Source organism: Ceratotherium simum, chromosome 12 (assembly GCF_057802395.1).
Source record: "Ceratotherium simum simum isolate JZ-2026a chromosome 12, ASM5780239v1, whole genome shotgun sequence".
Classification (NCBI taxonomy): Eukaryota; Metazoa; Chordata; class Mammalia; order Perissodactyla; family Rhinocerotidae; genus Ceratotherium; species Ceratotherium simum.
The window spans coordinates 6,890,714-6,912,241 of NC_141911.1; the positions used below are offsets into that span (position 1 = coordinate 6,890,714).

Below are 21,528 nucleotides of genomic sequence, written 5' to 3' on the forward strand. Positions count from 1 at the left end.
AAGATTGTTCAGTGAGAAGGCCCTGCAGCAGGAACCAGAACCAGAACTTGGGCCTCATTGACCCCACAGTCCGCTGGAAGGCGGGGTTGATGCGCTTTCCCTCATGTCTCGCACGAGTGGAGAGAAGTCAGCTCCAAGGCAAAAGCCAGGCTCCTCCAGGGGCGGATAGCTTAGGAAAGTCACCAGAGAAAAGGCCTGTGGGTTCGGGGCAAGTCGCTTTCAGGCTGTGTGCTCAGTGGGGAATCTGCTCCTTCCGGAAGGAAGCGTGACATTCTGCTCTCTTCCCTGGAGCAGCTCTTCCCAGGAGAGCTTCTATGGAAAGAGATCTGTGGGAAAACATGTGGAGACTTTTCGTGGACACATTTCTGAGTGTCATTAGCTCTTGGAGGAAATATGTTTATTTCCCTGAAGCCCTCAGCTTTGTCTATCCTGAGCTTTCAAGGGTTCATAACTCTAGGAGCTATTTTTGGATATGGAGGGAAGCCATGGTATTACAGCCAGGGAACCTGATGGTATTTATAAGTGATGATACTGTTGGGTGGTCAAGGGGACCCTTGCAGTATAATGCCTCTGAGTGAATGGAGGTGACAGGAGAGTAAATCTGAAAGGATTTGCACTCAATTAGTGATGTTCAAAGTGGTCCAAGGTGGACTCTTTAGCTCCCAGGAGCTTATTAAAAATGCAAATTCTCAGGTCCCAGTCCAGACCTGCTGAAACTGAAACTGTGGGGGTGATGTCCGCAAACCTGTGTTTTATACGCTCTCAAGAGAATTCTTATAACCCTGAAGTTTGAGCAGCATGGCACCAGATGGTCTTACGTATGCTTGGGGTTGAGCAGGAAAATCTGGTTGTGTTCCCAGGAGAGCACCTCCTTCTGTGCTGGACCTGCTCTTGCAGTGTGGAATGTGAGCTGGAAGGGAACATCGATCCGTTTATTGAAAATATTTACTGAGCACTTCCTCTCTCGAGGCACCCACTTCCTGCTTTCAGGGAGTTGACATCCTAGTCGGGAGTCAGCACGCTAGGGAAACTGATACAGAAACTCCTGCACATGGTGATGCGATCCTGGGATGGTGACGTTCAGCCTGATGAGAAGGAGGAGGGGGAGAGGCCCGAGTACAGAGCCAGGGGAGGGGTTTCCAGAGAGAGGAGACTGCTTGTACAGAGGCCTGGAGGTGAGTAGGGGTTGGGCAGGTCAGAGTGAAACACGGCCGGGGTGGCCTGATGGTGGTGGCAGGGGGCAGGGGGCAGAGAGTGGAGAGATGAGCCAGGGCCGGATTGCAGGACCAAGAGAAGGAGTTTGAATTTTACTCTAAAGATGGTGGACAGGATTTAATTAGGAGAGGGACAGGATCTGATGAAAGGTTTAAGATCCTTCTGGCTGCTATGAATAGTGGTTTGGAAGAGGACAACAGATGAAGCCTGGGGAGATTCTGTCCAAATTGTGATTGCTACAAAGTTGTGTTATCCTCTTTTTTTTTCCCCAGAGGGTTGGGGGACACAATTTAAGAAGAAAATTGGAATTGTTTTGTCAGGGTTTCTGTGTTAGCATTTTACAAATGGGACAGGCTTGCATTACAAGTGTACATTCTCATTGCTTTCATTTAGATGACATTATATTCTTACAGTACCAGCTATGTATGTACCCATTTCATTACATATACTACTACTTACACAAAGTAAAATTTATCAAAAGAAAATTCAGCGTAGATGTCCATATTTTTGAGACATATAAAGCCAAGCTCAGTTGGTTACAATTTAGCAGCATCTGCAAGATTTGATCCATTTCAGAAATCTGAGCTCACTAACATTGCCTGGGTTGGCATTTTCTTAGCTGAGAACTGCTTACCTGGGTATAGAAAATCTAATATTTTATTTAGAAGAATTATTCATTGCTTTGGGCATCAAGAATCCTGGATTTTATCTTCTTTGTTGCATAAATTTGATTTCACCTTGGACAAGTCATTTCAGTTTGTATTCTAGTGTCCCTGTGTAGAAGATGGGTCATTAATAGTTCTGGTAAACCTCCTGTCATCATGGTAACTGGGTGAGAGCTCTCCAAGACCTAAGAGAGACAATAATGTGCAAAGGCCCTGTGGCAGAAGGGAGCAGGCTGCTGTTGTAGGAACTGAAAAGCAGCTGGTGTGGTTGGAGAGCAGAGTGCAAGGGGGAGACGGTCCAGGGTGATGCTGTAGAGGTAGGCAGGGGCCAAGCTGGTCAGGGTCTTGTAGACCTTGGTGGGGACTTTAATCTTTATCTGAAGAGCAAGAGGGAGCCATTGGAGGATTTAAATAGAGGAGTGAAATACGGTTGATAGATATGCTGTCTCAGTTAATCCTCATAACAATCCTCATACATACCTACCTACAGACGTGGTAGGTAATATCTCTATTTTAAACCAGCACAGGAACTTCGGGTAGTGGAGATGAAATAGTTTACCCAAGAGTGCCTTGCTGGTGGGTTGTGGAGCCAGGAAACAATCTCAGGTCAGCCTAATTCCAGAGTCCTCTGTCCTCTATCAGCCTAGCTCAATAATAATACAACGATAACCACGGTTTTCAAATGCTTTGAACTCTTAAGTTGAAAGATCTCCCTTAAATTACAAAGTGGTATTATGCTGGAGAAATACGAGTGGAGATGAGAGAGTGGATATGCCAGGGAGCATTTAAAAGGCCCAGTCTGCGTGGCTCCGGTCCAGCATCTTCAAGTTCCTTGTCCTCTAGGGGGGGCGTCTCACAAGCAGCTATCAACACAGAAAGAGGTTTGGCAGCTCTGGCCGGCCATTTGACACTGCCATTGTCCATAAGGACTCATTGTCCGTGAAAAGTGCCTGAGGTGTGGGCTTTCAGGGGTTTTGAGCTGGGAAATCAGATCTGGGCAGTTCATGCGTGGTTTCACTGGAGCAGTCATGCCATGCCAAGTTTTTCCTTTCTGCTTTCTCGCTCTTGGGTAGTCAGCTGGCTTAAGTGGATTCTTAGAAGCTGGTTATAGAGATCACCATCTCGATTTTGAACTTGAGAAGCCTTGTTCAGGATTGAAATGGGAAAACACCTGCTGCCCTGTGGCCTTTAAGGTTTCTCTTGATGATGACAAATCTCTGTTCTTTTCTAGTTGACCATGTCGTTCCCGAGCCTGGGACAAGCCTGCTGGCTGCTTTCGACCAGTGGAGGGAATGGGCCGACAGCAAGTCCTGCTGCGACTACTCTCTGCACGTGGACATCACTGAGTGGCATAAGGGCATCCAAGAGGAGATGGAGGCCCTGGTGAAGGACCATGGTACGTTGCGCCGACCCGACACCTTCTGGGGGTATTTCCATTTCAGTCTATGAGCTGGCACAGCTCTGTGAAGAAAAGCTCTGTGAATAATGCTTATAGATCCCTTTTGTGCCTCACCCCCTTGCCTGCAAGGAGAGAGGGCATGGGCTACAGTTCATGCTGGTTGGAGGTGGCCAAACCCAGTGCAGCGATAGAAGCTTTGATATGAGAACATGGGCCTTATTAGGGGGACCTGTTCTTATGTCACGACTGCTCACAGCTTATTGGTTTGAGGGAATTGTGTGACCTAGCCAGGTGGGGAGTTGAGGCTTCAAGAGCGATTGCCCTCAAAGGATGACGGTGGATATCCCAGTGAGGATTCTGGGCGGTCTTAGGAGAGTAGAGGATTTGAACAGCATTGTTCTGCAAACGTGGAAGAACCGGGGTAGATTTGAGGGTAATGAGGCTCTGGGGCAACCTGAGGGATCTTTTTTGTTCCACAGGACTATTTTGGGGAGCAAGATTCCAGGAACTGGGTTCTGAAAGATTCCCAGGGAGGCTGGAAGACTATAACTCCCTCAAGGTGCCCCTGGGACCCTTTTGTTCACAGGACCCTGGAGGGGGTGGTTTAGGTGGTGTTGCCATACCACATTGTCTTCAAGGGTCTCCTGGAGCTTGGCTATGGACTAGACTCCTAGGGTCACGTGTTGACTTCACTGGATCTCAGCCATCAGGGAAGCATCTATTGCTTTAGGGTTCTGGGACTTCTAGGCTCAGAAGTACCATGACCTCCGAGTAAAATGGCAGGAGGGAAATCTCTAGGCATGGATGTGGTAGAAAAAGCCCAGAGTGAAGATCTAGAGTCTTGGGTTTCTGTCTCTGCTCTTGCACAAAGAGCATGTTTGCCCTAGTGTGGCCTAGCTGTATGACCTAGAGCAAATCACTTACATTTTATGAGTCTCAGTTTTTAAAAAAATCTGTCACGGGGGCTGGCCCAGTAGCGTAGTGGTTAAGCGCGTGGGCTCCGCTGCGGTGGCCCGGGGTTCGCAGGTTCAGATCCCAGGCGTGAACCGACTCACCGCTTGTCAGGCCATGCTGTGGCGGTGTCCCGTATAAAGTAGAGGAAGATGGGCCCTGATGTTAGCCCAGGGCCAATCTTTCTCAGAAAAAAAGAGGAGGATTGGCATCAGATGTTATTAGCTCAGGGCTGATCTTCCTCACACACACACACACACACACACCCAAAATCTATCACGTGAGGGTGTTGAACTAGATAGCTTAAGATTCTTTCAGGTATGAAGGTCCCACATAAAAGAAAATAGCTAACCTTTGACCTTTCTCGCTTTTGAGAATACTGGGACTCAAATGGATTTAACTTTGATACTTATAATGAATTTACTCCAAATCAGCCAAGAAGGTTACCATAGCAACTGTTGCCTAGCAGGAGAGAAGGGCCAGGATGTCCTGAGTCATTGAACTCGGGCAGCTTCCAGCACCCTCAGTGGCTTGAATTAAGCTCCAAGGCTAGAAGGTTGTCAGTACGATTGTTTACCACTGTGAGGGATGTCGGGCAGGCATTCTCGGTCTGGTTCCTCTGGAGGCAAGAATTGTAAAATGCCAGGATGAGAATTGCGACATCTGCTTGTTGCACTCATGGACCTTTTATTTAAAAATGTTTGTTAAAAATGAGCTTGGAGGGCAGTCTGTTTACCAAAGAAAAGACATTTATTATACATTTTCATCTACAGAATCTTCTAATTCATTTTCTTGTTAAAGTCACAACAGTTGGGGGCAACTTTTGTTTTTAATTTTTAACTTTTAATTGTGGTAAAATACAGCCTAACATGAAATTTACCATGTTAACCATTTTTAAGTGTACAGATCAGTGGCATTAAGTACATTCACATTGTTGTGCAACCATCACCACCATCCATCTCCAGAACTTTGCATCTTTCCAAACTGAGACTTTGTACCCATTAAACAATAACTCCCCATTCCCTTATTCCCCCAGCCCCTGGGAACCTCCATTCTACTTTCTATCTCTATGAATTTGACGTATAAGTGGGATCCTACAGTATTTGTCCTTCTATGACTGGCTTATTTTACTTAGCATTGTGTCCTCAGGGTTCCTCCATGTTGTAGCATGTGTCAGAATTTCCTTCCTGCTTAAGGCTGAATAGTATTTGCATGGATAGACCCCATTTTTTTTTTTTAAAGATTTTATTTATTTTATTTTTTCCCCCCAAAGCCCCAGTGGATAGTTGTATGTCGTAGCTGCACATCCTTCTAGTTGCTGTATGCGGGACTCGGCCTCAGGATGAACAGAGAAGTGGTGCCTCGATGCGCACCCGGGATCCGAACCCGGGCCACCAGCATCGCAGCGTGCGCACTTAACCACCAAGCCACAGGGCCGGCCCGAGATAGACCCCATTTTGTTTATCCGTTTATCTGTCAGTGGACACTTGGGCTGCTTCCACCCTTTGGCTGTTGTGAATAATGCTGGTATGTATGTGTATGAGTGTACAAATATGGGCAACTTTTAATTTTGATATAATTTTATTTTATTTTTTTTTTTAATTTTTATTTATTGATTGATTTTTCCCCCAAAGCCCGAGTAGATAGTTGTATGTCATAGCTGCACATCCTGCTAGTTGCTGCATGTGGGATGTGGCCTCAGCATGGCCGGAGAAGTGGTGCGTCGGTGCACGCCCGGGATCTGAACCCGGGCCGCCAGCAGCAGAGCTGGCGCACTTAACCACTAAGCCACGGGGCCGGCCCGATATAATTTTAAACTTAGAGAAAATTGTAAGAATATTAAAAAGAACTCTTGTGCACCCTATTCCCAGATTCCCCAGTTGTTTATATTTTACCCTATTTGCTTTATTCTTTTGTCTCTGTTTCCATCTCTGTCTCTCTTTGTCTGTCTCTCTCTCTCTGTCTCTCTCTATACACACATATACATAGTATTATAACTTTCTTATTCCCTTCCAGATTATTTGGTTTTGTTTTATCTATTGAAGTCAAATCTCCACTTCTCTATTCTGTCTGTCCACCAGGGGTAAATTCCTTCCTCGTGTACATGGCTTTCAAAGATCGTTTCCAGCTAACAGATTCCCAGGTAAGAAGAGTCATCTTTTCTGAACTCACTGGCTTACTGGCATTTGGTTCATTTGGGCCCCTGCTGTTATCTTGGAAGCTGCCTTCAGTGTATGTACATCCCTTGGCTTCATGGACAGTGGCTGGTGGATGAAGTCCCTGATGTAACTTTGCCTTTAGTGGGGGTCTGACCCCAGGGCTCTGGCCCCCAGGACCAGTGTTCCACCAGGCTCTGGAATCATCTGCCGTAGGATGGCATGGCCAAGATGTGCTCAGAGCCTCCTTAGCACACCTGGTGCAGAGCCGGGTGTCATCCATGAGCTGCTCACTCTTGATCCACATCCTTTTAGGTTATGCTGCCTCTCAGTTACTGAGAGGTCCTCTTCTGCCGCATGTGGCTGGAAACATTGTCCTTGGGGCATGTCCAAAAAGCTGGCCTTAACAGAAACAGCCAGAGGGAGCTGTTTCTGATCCCTATGGCCGACAGGAAGGTGGAAGTCTCTGTCTCTGATCCCACGCCTCCCTTTCTCAGATCTATGAAGTATTGAGCGTGATCCGGGATATTGGTGCAATTGCCCAAGTCCACGCAGAAAATGGCGACATCATTGCAGAGGTGGGTGCTTTCCTCTTCATCATTACTTCCTGACCTACCAGGCAAGAGGCAGGCTCAGGAAAGTGAAGCAAATTCTGTAGTTCACCTCTGAGGAGGAAAAGCAGGGTGACCTGGTGTGACCATCCTGGGGCACTGTGCTAGCAGTCTCACCAACAGTGTGAATGTTGGTGACACTCGCGCCTCTCAGTGTGTTCTGCAGGACATACGGCTGTTCCTTTTCCACAGAGAAGTCATTTCTCTCAGTGCTGCCTGTGGCGTGGGGAACATGGACCCCCTAGTCACACAGACATTTTACGCTGTAGCTCATGGCTGGGAACACATTGGCTTTCAGCATCGCGGGGGAGTAGCTGGACATATTTGGGAGGCTTTAATTGATCTGTCTTAGCTCATGCAGGTCTGGGAACAGTGTGGTGAGCCCTTCCCTTCATGGGGTCTTGGGATGAGGGCTGAGACATAAAAATGCCATTTTTATGTCTTGCCTGAAGAATTTTTACCCAGGTCTCTAGCAATCAGAGCCCTCTGCAGTTCAGCTCTCCCTGACAGCCCGGCTTTCTTTCAACATTGCAGGAACAGCAGAGGATCCTGGATCTGGGCATCACGGGTCCCGAGGGACATGTGCTGAGCCGGCCTGAGGAGGTGAGCATCTGCTGAGTGGAATGCGGGAATTGGTGTCCCTTGCGCACTGCCAGAGCCACATGGAACCCACTTCCTGCCTGTCAAGAATGGGGCTTCTAGTTGCTGATTGTGGTCCCTGTGAGAAGTCGTAGGTTACCCGTGTGTGTGTCTAGGAGGCAGAGTGAAGTGTTAGATTGAGCTGTGGGATAAACAGTGTGGATTTTTTAGCCTGAAGACTCCTCTTTCTGTGTCTGATTCTCCCAGCGCTTTCTTGGGTAGATACAGACAGCTGTTTATTAGCATCCTGCAGTCTGGGCTTTGTGGTTCATAACTTGGCACCTCCAAAATCTTACTAGTCACCAAAACATAGTCATTGGGATCTAAAAGCTCTTCTAAATGTCTAAAAAACATAAGGGGAATTGTAAGTTTTTCCGGTTGTAAGTCTGCACAGGGTATAACATAATCAGCAGGGTTTGGTAGACAGAATCTTTCAGTATTGGGGAGGGAAAATTACAAGCAGAGTCCTTGCTGGCACAAGGGTTGAGAGTCAGTCTTGGATGGTGAGGCTTATAAGTTAGAAGGGGGACACTTACATCTTATGTGATGGAGAATCTGTTTTTCTAAATTAGAATTTGTGGCCTTTCAATACTTCTCAAGAGTGGGCTCCCTAATGAAAGGCTCGAGGTCAGGCTTTTGAGGATCTGGTGCCTCTGAGCCAAGAGAATGCTGGGGGGTCTCATGGAGTCACAGACTTTTTTCTTACGGGAAAAAAGTCCCTGATGGAAAAGGCACAGTGCAGAGAAAGGCAGATGAAAAGTCATCAAGGAACTGGATGTCGGCTTAAAATTCTGATTTTTCCTTCTGGAAACAGGTTGAGGGAGATGCTTGACAAGAGTATGAGTGGGACCAGTGCCACCATATTGCACAACTTCAGACCTAGGATGCACCCTCTGAATCTGGGAGGCATTCATGTTAGGACCCGTGGGTGGAAGGGGCATCTGCTCCCCTAGAAAGAAAATGGATTCATGCTGGTTTGACAACAAAAGTGCCATCAACAGGCTGCCTAGTGTGGGGGTGAAGTGGCATGTATCCATAGCCGTTTTCTTCAGACTTTGGGTGAGGCTGGAAAAGGAGAACAAATGTAACAAAGAGGCAGAAAAAAGAGAAGGTGGAAGCCACTTGGAATGTCTTGCACACATTGAGGGTCTACGCTTCTCGTTCTGCCCTTACTGCATGCATGCAAACACACACAGACACACAGTTACACAGACGCACAGTTATACACACACACAGAGACACAGACTCAGACACACACAGTTACACACATATACATAGACACACACACAGTTACACACACAGACTCACACAGGCACGCAGACAGAGACACACACAGTTACACACACATACATAGACACACACAGACATAGTCACAGACTCACACAGGCACGCACACAGAGACACACACAGTTACACACAGAGACACACAGTTACACACACACACACAGTCACACACACACAGAGACACACACACACAGAGACACATGCACACCAGGGCATCTTCGGCACCATCTGAGGTCCTGAAGACGTGTTTGTCTCTCCAGGTGAAAGGATAGAAGCTATTAAATTTTCGATATTGTGTGGTCTCTCTCCAGGCCATGGCAGATAGGTCCTTTCATAGCCGTCCAGTCTTCCTGTGCTTGCTACAAAGCTGTAGGGGATGAGCCAGAGCCAGCATGAGGGTGAAGGAGGCTAAAGTGACATCTTTAGGCCCCTGCGTTAGCTCTGGGGAGCCCCATGCTGTGACCATGGCTGGTGGTCACTGACCTCAGGGAGGCAGCTTGCAGGAGAGAGGGAGACAGTCTTAGTAGCTGACGCTAAAAGTACTTGAGGCTGGTTTTATATATATGCACACACACACACACACAAGCACACACATACACATACACATGCACACGCACACACATTCACACAATGAAATGCTATGCAGACACGCAAATGCACATTTACACGCATACACAGATACGTGTGTACACACGTGTACACACGTATACATACTGACACACGTGCAGACAGCATCTCACTTGCACAGACGCCCTCAAGATTCCTCTCTCTGGCTTTGTGTCCCCTTCAGAGCTGGCCTTGGTGACCATTTCAACCAGGTTAAATAATCTGGATAAACCTGTCTGGGTGGGAAGGATGGCGTAAGCCATGATGGTCCTCAGCCCCATCCCCCTTGGAGGTGGTTGGTCCTGTGTTCAGTCTGGAAACAGTTTTGGGATCAGGCCTTTGAGCTGCAAGGACTCCAGGAGAGGCAGAGAGAAGACGTGGCTCTGAAGTGCTTTCTTTCTTTTCCTTGTGCGCCCATTGAGAGCTGACAGTTACCGAGCACCCTGCAGGTACCGAGCAAGTGCCAGACACCATGCTTAGCAGTTCACGTCTAAGCTTTACGGCTGTCCTGGGAGGGAGACACAGCACAGCCTCCTTCGCATGACTCCAGGGGGGCAGCATTCACGTAGATGGCATGGCTGTGTCCAGGGAACCCATCTACATCCTACTCCCTGGGCATGCTGCTGCCCGGAGTTGTGCTGTGGTGAAGCCTTGTTATCTCTGTGTCTCTCACGTAAAGAAACTCCGGAGGCCTGAGGTTAAGTGACTGCCCAGTGTCAGAAAGCTAGAAAGTGTAGTGCCTGCCTGCTTCCCCGACCCATGCCTCAGTGTGTACACACATGCACACGGGAGCCCAAGCTCAGCATAAAGCCAGTGGGCCCCCGTAACCAGGTGGTCTCACCTGGGGCTGGGCTTAATTAGAAGGTTTACTCTCACCTTCATCCAGCTAATTGGCTGGGAGCCACACCTCCTGCTCCAGCTGTCCAGATGGGCGAGAAGATGCTGCTCTCTGAGAGAAGTAGATGCCGCTTATCCCATGACACGAGGCTACTTCTGAGAGCCATGCGCTGCTTTAATTTTTAGAGAGCCTTCCTGGGGGCTTGCTTTGTCTTTCTCCTGCTGTCTGCTCTGCATCCTCAGGGCCCCGTAAACCCGAAAACAGGAAGCAAGCCCTCCCTGGGTTTACTGGACAGGCCAAAGCTGTCAGAGGAGAGTTGTCTTGGTTGCCATTTTGACCACAAAAATCAAGCCCTTCTCTTGTAGCAGTAGCATTTATAGTAATACCTTGATATGGCTTTCACCTTTGCCAAAAGCACACTTAGAGGTTGTTGCTGTGAGGATTTCAGAGTCCCTGGCAGTGGGTTAGGAAGGCTCCTTGGGGGCTGACAGATCCAGGAACACTGCAACATGGGGGCTCCTGGCTCCTTTGGAGGGCCCTCTTGTCTCACGAGAGGCTGCTTTTGGGGCTTTCTCTTCTCTCTGCTTTCCAGGGTCACCTGCTTCTCAGCTGATTCAGAGGCACCTACTCCCTGGAGGCCACAGTGTGTGGTACTTCCCCCGAGCAGGGGCCTCCTTATGACAGCCCTGTGAGCCGCCAGGCACCAGCCGGTGCCTTCTCCCACAGTTACTGGTGACGATTTTTTGGTTCATCACTAGGGATGCGTTGTGTGTTAAACTCTATGTGGGCGATAAAGGGAATAAAATATGGAACCGTTCTGAAGGAACTTGAGCCTCACAGTCCAGTCAGGGGGGACACTGCCTGTACAGGTGAACAGTAGTTAATGACAGACAAAAATGTATTCCTTCACGCTTTCGTGATTGATCGCCGACTTGTGCTTGAACTGCACAAAACACGTTCCTGCCGCTCTCTGCTGCTCTTCCCCACCCACCCGGTGAGGTTGCCAGGAGGGTTTCCCCAGTCGTCAGCTGAGAAGATTGGAAGGGAGACTGTAAGGAATGCAGAACTCTGGAAACCACCGATCCACAAATAGGCTCCCTCCACGATGGAGGCCCTGTGGGGGACAGAGTGAGGAAGTGATCCCTTCTGAAAGGGATTCTAGACGAGCTGGGGAGAAAGAGGGAGATGGACAGTAGCGAGGGGGTAGAACATAATGGAGCTCTGGGCGAGTTGCAGCCGCCAGACTCTGGGATGTGGGAAGACAGTGGGGACTCAGAGGGGAGGGTGACAAGAATCCTTGACAGAAAAGGGAATGTTCTAACTGGGCCTTGCAGAAGGGTGTGACTGGGGTGTGCAGACAGCTGGGGGACTGGGTCGTAAAAAGGGTATCATGTACTGACACTGTCATGAGTAGGGACACTGTTGTGAGTAGGGACACTGTCGTGTGCACTGACACTGTCATGTGTAGGGACACTGTTGTGCACTGACACTGTTGTGTGCACTGACACTGTTGTATGTAGGGACACTGTCGTGCACTGACGCTGTTGTGTGTAGGGACACTGCTATGTGTAGGGACACTGTCGTGCACTGATGGTGTTGTGTGTACTGATGCTGTCATGTGCACTGACACTTGTGTGTAGGGACAGTGTTGTGCACTGACACTGTTGTGTGCACTGACACTGTTGTTTGTAGGGACACTGTCGTGCACTGACACTGTTGTATGCACTGACACTTGAGTGTAGGGACACTTGTGCACTGACACTGTTGTATGTAGGGACACTGCTATGTGTAGGGACACTGTCGTGCACTGATGGTGTTGTGTGTAGGGACACTGTCGTGTGCACTGACGCTGTTGTGTGTTGGGACAGTGTCGTGCACTGATGCTGTTGTATGCACTGACACCGTTGTGTGGAGGGACACTGTCGTGTACTGACACTGTTGTGTGTAGGGACACTGCTATGTGTAGGGACACTGTCTTGCACTGATGGTGTTGTGTGTAGGAACACTGTCGTGTGCACTGACGCTGTTGTGTGTAGGGACACTGCTATGTGTAGGGACACTGTCTTGCACTGATGGTGTTGTGTGTAGGAACACTGTCGTGTGCACTGACGCTGTTGTGTGTAGGGACAGTGTCGTGCACTGATGCTGTTGTATGCACTGACACCGTTGTGTGGAGGGACACTGTCGTGTACTGACACTGTTGTGTGCACTGATGCTGTCGTGTGCACTGCCACTGTTGTGTGTAGGGACAGTGTCATGCACTGACACTGTTGTGTGTAGGGACACTGTGGTGCACTGACACTATTGTACACACTGACACTGTCATGTGTACTGATACTGTTGTGTGTAGGGACACTGTCGTGCACTGACCCCATTGTGTGTAGGGATGCTGTCGTGCACTGACCCCGTTGTGTGCAGGGACACTGTCGTGCACTGACGCCGTTGTGTGTAGGGACACTGTCATGCACTGACCCTCTTGTGTGTAGGGATTCTGTCGTGCACTGACCCTCTTGTGTGTGTAGGGACACTGTCGTGCACTGACCCTCTTGTGTGCACTGACCCTGTTCTGTGTAGGGACACTGTCGTGCACTGACCCTGTTGTGTGTGTTGTGTGTAGGGACACTGTTGTGCACTGATGCTGTTGTGCGTACTGACACTGTTGTGTGTAGGGACACTGTCGTGCACTGACCCTATTGTGTGTAGGGACACTGTCGTGCACTGACACTGTTGTGTGTAGGGACACTGTCGTGCACTGACACTGTCATACAGTGACACTGTCATGTGCAGTGACACTGTTGTGTGCACTGACACTGTTGTGTGTAGGGACACTGTTGTGCACGGACACTGTTGTGTGCACTGACACTGTCCTGTGTTCCTCGAGAGGTTGTTTTCCTCTCTGGACCTTGGGTGCCTCATCTTTAAAATCAGAATGCAGGGCTAGATGACCCCCTAATCCCTGATAGCTCTATAATAAGGCAAATAAAAGTTTTTACTTTTAAACTATAATACTATTTTTATAATACTTTAAAGCAATATTATTTAAATCAGAGTTCACTGTGTGTAAGACAGTTTGTGTTTATATTGGAGGCATACACATACACACACTGAAGGGTAAAATGTGGGTCCTTCCATGGTTCTGGGTGGAACCTGGAGAGCTGGATTTAAATGACCTTCTCCTTCAACGAGGTCACCCTGTAGCTGGGCCTCTGCCCTTATTCCAGGCCTGTGCCAGGCTGGGGCCGGGGAAGGGTCAGAACTCACCTCACAGTAGATGAGCAGGTCCAGACAGGGCCCTGGGACCTGGATTCTTCAATCCAAAGCCAGTCCTAGCGGACGCCAGTCTTCAAGAGTAGGGCCCCCGACAGAACTGGCACTTGCGCTCCATTTACTCCCTAATTAGTATGATTTCGCTTTCCAGTTCACCCTCGACAGCCCGCTGCACACAGTTGCCCCTGCAGTTGCGAGTAGTGCCTCTGTTCACTTGCGAAGGTGTCTGGGCTGGGTCAGAACATCGGGTGGTCCCCTGCACCCCTGTTCCCAGGGGTGAGGATTCCAGGGAAGTCCTTTTCGCATGTCACTCTGTGGACTTTGGAGGTGACCACAGAAACCCAGGACGTCCCTCCCCTGTGCTGCCGGGGCCAGAGGCACTTCTGTTGTAACTAGGGCCAAGGAGAGGGAGGGCCGATCGGTCAGCTATTCCAGGAATTAAAAACATTTGGAAGTTTAATGAGCTTTTTCAAGAGCCGTTTGTTTTGCCTTTAGATTTCTAGACATCTCTCTTCACATATTTGATGCCTGAAAGGCCAAAAGTGAATAAAGTTGTCTTAGTTTATTAAATTAGATTACCAGTTAATGCAGTTACAGAACTTCAGCTCTTGGCCAAGCTCCTGTAGAGACTCGGTTAGCTAAGATGATTCAGTTAGGAGCTCAGTCATTTCTTGTGAAAATAGCAGCTCTTTATGGAAGATCTTTAACCATTAACACAAAATGAAGTCGTTTATTTATTCGGTAAACATTTTTGAGCACCAGCTGTGTACCGGGCTCGACGTTGGGAGCTATTGAAGGTGGGGCATGGAGGATACAAAAAACCCAGTAAGACCCAGCCCCTTGACTCAAGGAGCTGAAGCCACCGCCTTTGGCCAGGATTTGGGAGGGAGCAAAAGACTTCTTGAGCCCTGTCATTCCGGTTCCGTCTGCTCCTTCAGTTGTCATTCTAAACCCACACTGCTGATTCCTCTGTAAGAGGCAAGTTGATCTAAGTAGTCTTACCTGATCAGGTATTTACCAGTAGTCACTTGGGGTCTTGAAATATCATTCATTGAAGCGTCAGGTTTAAAGAATCAGATGATTAATCAGAGCATCTCTCCCATCTCGTGCCGAGGGTCGTACCAGTCTGTGGCTGGCCGTGGTCGTGTTTACACAGAGGGCCTTTGGTTTTACACAAATGCTGCCTGCTCCGTTCCCAGAGCCCTGTGAGGTCGCATTGTTCCTTGGGCGATGCTGGCTTCATTCGTGGGCATCGGACAGAAGCCTGGCACAAAAATTGCATCACTATATGTCTTGACTCGACTGTGCAGCTAGAACGGATGCACTGAATTTGGAGTGATCTGTTTCTGTGCATATTGGTTCTCACACATTAGCAGGTGTAAAAACCCCCTAGAGTTGTTAAGACCCACATTTCTGGGTCCTACTCCCAGAGTTACTGATCCTTTGGGTCTGGGGAAGGGCCCGAGAATATGCATTTCTTATAGACTCCCAGGCCTGCTGACCACACTTTGAGAACCACTCAAAAGGGCTGGGGGGGAGTTGCCTCATCATTTCAAACAAACCAATATTGAGTACACTGGGTAAGTCACATCCCCCTTCTGCAGTGCCACTCGAGGTAGGATCTTGAGGATACAGTGGTCTCTCATTCATCTTGGTCTCTCTCGGTGGTGGAGGGTAAAGTGAGGGGTTCATGGAGTGGGCACAGTTCTCACATTTAGATGCTCTTCTGTAGGTTGAGGCGGAAGCCGTGAATCGTTCAATCACCATCGCCAACCAGACCAACTGCCCTCTGTACATCACCAAGGTGATGAGCAAGAGCGCGGCCGAAGTCATCGCCCAGGCCCGGAAAAAGGGTGAGTGCCACCGGACCCTCAAGCCAAGTGGGTGGGTTTCATCACGTTCCAGTATTAACCTAATTACAGCTGAGCAAGGCAGGGAGCTCCCGTTTCTCCCTCTGTTCCGCCACTGCGGCCTTGTCAGTATCTATTTAGAGCCGCGTGCGGCAAAGAGTGGGTGGGCAGGCACATTTCCCTCCTGCCTCCCTTCTATAGAAAAGTTGGATTTAATTTGGTGCAATCTAAATAAACTAGGCACATACACAGATGACATCAGTTTCCATCTGCCACAGAATCCTTCTGGGGAACGTTCTATTGCAAAATGCATTTCCCCTCGGTGGCTGGTAGTGATTTCTGCTGTGGTAAGTAGGAGTGTCTTGTGGGGGTGTGGGACGGGGGATTTTGCCCAGATTCCGTCATGTCCCGCTCTCCTGGTGCTCGAGCCACTTCCTGTAAGTTCTATTGATATAATCTGGGCTGAAGCTGGCTCTCTGTTATCACTATGGAATCCATCGAAAAGGTTCTTGGAAACTAATCTACTAAGTGCAGCTTCTAGTGCAGCTTCCAGAGGATGTTCCAAGGAGCAACTTATCCATTATGAATGCAGCAGAGCCCTCTTGTAACCTGCCGTTGACTATGAGTTTGGATAATCACACCACATGTTCTGTGCTTGGGAGTGTAGCCTGATAGCGTACAGTTGACTTTGAGGGCGGATCTTGGCCTGTTGGGAACATAAGTATCATAAAAGGATCCCTCCTCCCTCCCTCCTTTCTTTCTTCCTTCCTCTCTCCTCATTATGCTCCCCTACCCTTTTTCCTCTCTGTATCTCTCTATCTCCCTATCTCGATTTCTCTTTATTTCTTGCTCTGTTTCTCTCTCCATCTCTGTGTCTCCATTTCTCTCTTGGTTTCTGTCTAACTTTGTCCTGGTCTGTGTATCTCTTGGTCTCTCTCTTTATCTCATTCTCTTTCTATCCCTTCATCTCTCTTTCTCTCTGTCTTTCTCTGTCAATAAGGGGGCAGTTTGACCTCTATGGTTCTGTTTCTAATTCTCTGTGGGATATGATCCACGTGGATAAGGAGAACTGTAGGATGTTTTCACTGGTGGGTGACTTCGTGCAAGACTTAGAACAAATTACTCAATGACCACTGAGTCAGCTTGTCCCAAGAGATGATGGCTTCCAGACAGACCCAGCAATTCCTGGCCCCTGTTCTTTGGAGCTCTTGGGGCCTCTGGCCTTAGGCTTTGCATCAAATGTTTGCTGCATTATCATCTTGGAGACCTGCCCTCTCCTGGCAGCTAGAAGGAATTGCCTTTTTGAAATAAACATTCAGCCAAAATAACGTCGTCCACTCAGAATCAGTTTTGAGCTGTGCTTCTAGGAGATATTGTGGATGATTTCTGTCGGTGGCCCTCGCTCACCTGGGCCTGTTACCACCCAGGCACACATTTGCAGTATGGGAATCAGCCTCAGCACCCAATGCTATCGCTGAATCGCTGCTTCCACACAGAGCAAGGGGAAGGTGGCACAGTGTCTGAAAAGGGGAAGTTAGGGGGCAGCTTATTTTATTTATTTTAGCAACCATACCGTACCCAGGCGATAATAAGAAACAAATAGTTAAGCAAACATTTTAACATAACTTTAATATTATTAAACATACAATTTAACATAATTTAAAAACTGAGGCCTTGTTTTCAGTTCAGACTCTTCATTTGTCCAGATTGGAGGATGGAGGAGTCCAGTCTCTACCAGACCTCAGTCCGGGGCAGGTGGAGCTAGCCCTGTCTGGGGTTGTAGGGCGCTGGGCCGCCCTGTTGGCAGTGCTGGGGTGCCTTCTCCTCTCTGTGCCTCAGTTTCCTCATTTGAAGATGCAGAGTTGGAGTATGTTATAGAGTCCAGTCCTGCTCTGATACTCTGCGACTCGGTGCCCAACGTCCCTCTGTTGTCTTTATGACTTTGACTCTGTGTGTGTATTGGGGGGTGAGCATACATGGGACTATATCAGCTTATTCCTTCCAGAACCTTCTAAATGTGAGTCCAACTGTGCCCACATTGTAGTTCCCAGGGTGGCTTTTGCATTCAAACCGCCCCTCTTTAGTCCTTGAAAGCCTAAGCTGCCAGAAAGGAATTTCCGCTGCATTCGGGTGCTAATGAGCAGGAATGAGAAATCCTAGCTTGCTTCCTAGGCTGTGGAGGCTCTTTCCATCTCGTAGGAACTTCATAACAACATTGGGAGGCGGCCGGGCAGGAATTTTTGTACTCTTTTTTTTTTACTTTGCAGCTGAGTAAACTGAAGCTCAGAGCTAGTGAGGGGGATGGAATGGGGCTTTGATCGTCGGGCATCTGACTTCAGGCCACCAATATCCACGTTAATATCCGACTTACCTTCAAGCTTTGAGATTATTTTAATAGGGGAAATGCTATGAATATCTCCTTCTCAGTAGCTGTTGGGGTTTAGTTCCTCAACACACCTGGTAGAAACTGAAGGCTGACACCCAGCAGAGTCATGGATAATACAGAAGCAAGGATTCCCCAATGACTGAGAAGAGAAACAATAGAAGGCTGTATTAAGCGTTTGCGCTCTGGGGTCAGTATCCTGTCCTGGATCAAATCCCAGCTCCATGATGCGCTAGCACGTGATACTGGGCAGGTCACCGATCATCTTTAGGTCTCCTTCTCCAATCTGCAAGGGGAGGATAGTAATAGTGCTTCATCTCATAGGGTGATGATGCTGCTTAAATGAGATAATGCACGTAAAGATGCATCATGTAATAACGTTACCTACTGTTATCGTGATGAAAGAGTGAAGGTTTAACTTTGCGCTGGTTAGAAAAGCAGAGCCAAGACACCTGCTGACCTAGGGCAAGGGTTTTCTGCTAAGGATTGCTTTTCTACTTCAGGTGGTTCTTCTGGCCCCTGGAGGCAAGTGTGAAACACTGCCAACTGTCTGCTGCTCCATTTCTTCATCTGTAAAATGGAGAGATTCATTCACTCAACGAACTTTTACTATGTGATACTTCAGGCCTTTGTGCTGGAGATGAGAAATGGTCCCAGCCCTGTTAGCTCCTTCACTGGCAGGGGAGGGACACGCTATCGGGAAGTCACGGTGGGAAATGGTCATGTTATCAAAGAGGTGCAAGCCGACCAAGGTTAGAGCTCAGAGGGAGGCGCCCCTGTTTACAGACATGCACCCCACCCCCCCCATCTCGGTCAGCCTGCATAAGAGGACTCAGCGTTTCTCTACGGATGTGAGCTGGTGAAAATCACCTTCCTGTCAAGGGCAGCAGCAGTAGCATCTCCTCCTGTTGATCCCCGTGTGCCTGCCCACCCAGAGCCCTACAGGTCCTAAATCTAAGACAGGAGGCGTTTAGGGAAGTGGAGATAGGAAATAAAACGGAAATGAGAACTATCTTCACATGCCTGCTTTATCCAACATGACCGCATGTGGTCTTTCCCAAGAGACCGCTGCACATGCTGCCTCCTCCGTTCTGTGCGATTCGGCAGGACAGTGTATCATCAGCCCCATTCCGCAGATGGAGGAATGAAGACACCGGGACCAGAATACTCTGGGCAATTTTTACTCATCAAAAGAACTTAGACATTGGTCTATTTAATAGGCTCTTGTCATGGAAGAGAAACTGAAACGTGGAAATTGAATATCTTGCCCCAGATCATCCAGTCGGTGGGAAATAACCGATAGTTCCGATTCCTGGCCATCTCTCTTTCCACTAGGATCTAATACAGGAATCTCACTAGAACGGGCTCCCTCAGCCTGCATTTTGTTCACGTGCGCAATCTAGCGTGGCTGCTGCTGCCTTCCGTGTGTGAATGGTAGCACGTAGGTGGGGCCTGATGACCTCATCTGGTGGACATCCTTCTCCATCCCCCCTGCCTCCGCACCCCCATAACCCAGCTGCAGAAACGTTCAGAACGGTTGTGGCTGCTGAGGGGTGTTAAGCCCTGGGAATCCAAATTTGAGACAAGACTCCCTGTGCCCTGCGGGTCGAGAAGAATGGCTTGGGCACAATGAGAAGCTCATGGTCATAGGGCCCACGACGACCACCCCAACTGGGGATGAATCCTTAGTGTTAAGCTAATGTACAGCCTAGCAATCTTGAACCCAGAGAGTGGCTGTGAATATCATAAAATCTCACCAAAATCTGGGTTAGTCAGGGATCTCGAGAGAAACAGAATCTACACACACACACACACACACACACACACACAGCGATTTTAAGGAATTGGCTCACAGTTGTGGGCACTGGCAAGGCTGAAACTTGCAGGAGACTCAGGGAAGAGTGGATGTTGCAGCTCGATTCCGAAGGCCGATTCCGAAGGCCATCTGGCGGCAGGACCCCTTCCTGTCGGTGCCCTCACTGTAATGCAGATGCTTTGCAGTTGGGAATTGAGTTGCGCTGTAATCCAGCCACTTGCAGGGTGGGACTCGGGGTTTGGTTTTAGCTCTGAGGCTACTGGAAGAGGCTCTCCTTCAGGGCAGACATGGAAACTTTCGGGTCGTTTATGTGGAGCTTGAACTGGGAATTTGAATCTCTGAACCGATCCTTCTCTTTCCCCACTTTGCCCAGCATTGATTAGAAACAACCAGCCAATCTTGCTATACTCAGTTTGACAAAAATGTGCTAAGGTGTCAAATACACAGTCACCCAGAACTCTGCCTCTTTAAGCATTTGATCAGGAGCATCCAGTGGTGGTATCTAGTGCATTTCTATTGCCCCCTCACACTGTGGACTGGCAGCACTCTCTCCTACTGGAAACGGAGTCATTAGTGCCGTTAAATTAAATCAGATTAGAAAGCCAGTTACAGAAACCCCAGAACCAATTCAGAAAACTTTAAGATTCTGTTCCTCTAGAACAACTCTCGGTATCAAAATCTGACAGGGGGATCCACGGATAGACCCCAGGCTGATGGGTTTTGGCATGGGCTCTCTGAGAGGAGAGGGAGAGTGGTGTGTGTGTGTGTGTCCCTGTGCTTTTGTGGCTGTGTTTTGAAATACATGATTTTGCGTTGTTTCTACTGTGGCTTTGTCCTCCTCTTCTTGTTCATGGGAAATGACTGACTGTCAGACTGGGAGCTGTCAAACGTGTCTAAACCCTAGCCTTCCATTTATTCTTCATGAATGCACTCAGCCCCCAGGCCCGTTGTGAATAAACACCACCCCAAGGCCCCTGTGGTTCCCGGCCATCCGAGAGAGCCTGCCAGGGGCTGGCTCGGGTCACATCCTTCAGTTTAGACTTCCCCTGGAGAAGAAAATCATGACGGTCCAACTGCCGCCAAGAAAGCGTCAGCAGTGTGTGTAGAGGAGTGCGGAAAGGCCAATTAAGCCTATTTCGTGGTTTATTATTATTAGTGGCAGTTATTTCTGGCATGCTGTTCAGTAGTGTCTGTGGCCTGACTGCAGTCCAGAGGCTCCTCCCCGGCTCCCTCGGGGACAGTGTTTACAAGATGGGGAGAGGCCCTGGGGAGGCCAGGCCGTTGGTGCTGGGAGGCAGAGCCCCCACCCGTGGACCCACACTCCCCTGGAGGTGGAGGCTTCTGACAGGCCAGTTTAACTCCTGCCCTGCCTGGGGGGGCTGAAGAAAAGAAATAACCAAAGGACAACAAGGACCTCCAAATCCCTTGGAATTTGAACAGAAAGGAGCCGCGAGATGCACCCCTGCTTCTCCGGGTGCCCCCATCTCAGCTTGGCCCCAGCCCAGGAGTCCTGGCTCAGCCTTGCTCTAAGGAGGCAGGTCTGATCAGCAAGCGCCTTGGAGCTCCGACCCAGTTCTAGGTTTTCAGAGGCTGAAGGCCGAGTCCATTCCCTTGTGGTGAGGTGCAGGTTCCTGTGCACAGAGAGCACGGGACCCAGCCCCTGGGTACCAGGTTCCCCACCCCGATCTGCGTTGTATTTCACAGAGTGAGATGAAGGCCACGGTCAAGGGCACTCACACTTGTGGGATTCAGGACACGTTCCAGGAACCAGCCCCTCCTCGTACTCAGGTTTCCAGAAGCAGGACTGAAGAGCAGATTCGGGGGCAGGATGAGCAGTAACAAGTTACA

The 21,528-nt window shown here is 49.0% G+C and overlaps 1 protein-coding gene across 2 annotated transcripts in view; it reads left to right on the forward strand.

The window, feature by feature from the left end:
* DPYSL2 (dihydropyrimidinase like 2) overlaps nt 1–21,528 on the forward strand; it is a 134,664-nt gene that overhangs the window by 98,879 nt on the left and 14,257 nt on the right. For both annotated transcript variants that reach the window (XM_004433560.3, XM_004433561.3), the window contains exons 4-8: nt 3,112–3,276; nt 6,312–6,373; nt 6,884–6,964; nt 7,532–7,600; nt 15,364–15,484. In XM_004433560.3, coding sequence (XP_004433617.1) covers nt 3,112–3,276; nt 6,312–6,373; nt 6,884–6,964; nt 7,532–7,600; nt 15,364–15,484 — 498 coding nt within the window. The remainder of the gene's footprint in view (nt 1–3,111; nt 3,277–6,311; nt 6,374–6,883; nt 6,965–7,531; nt 7,601–15,363; nt 15,485–21,528) is intronic.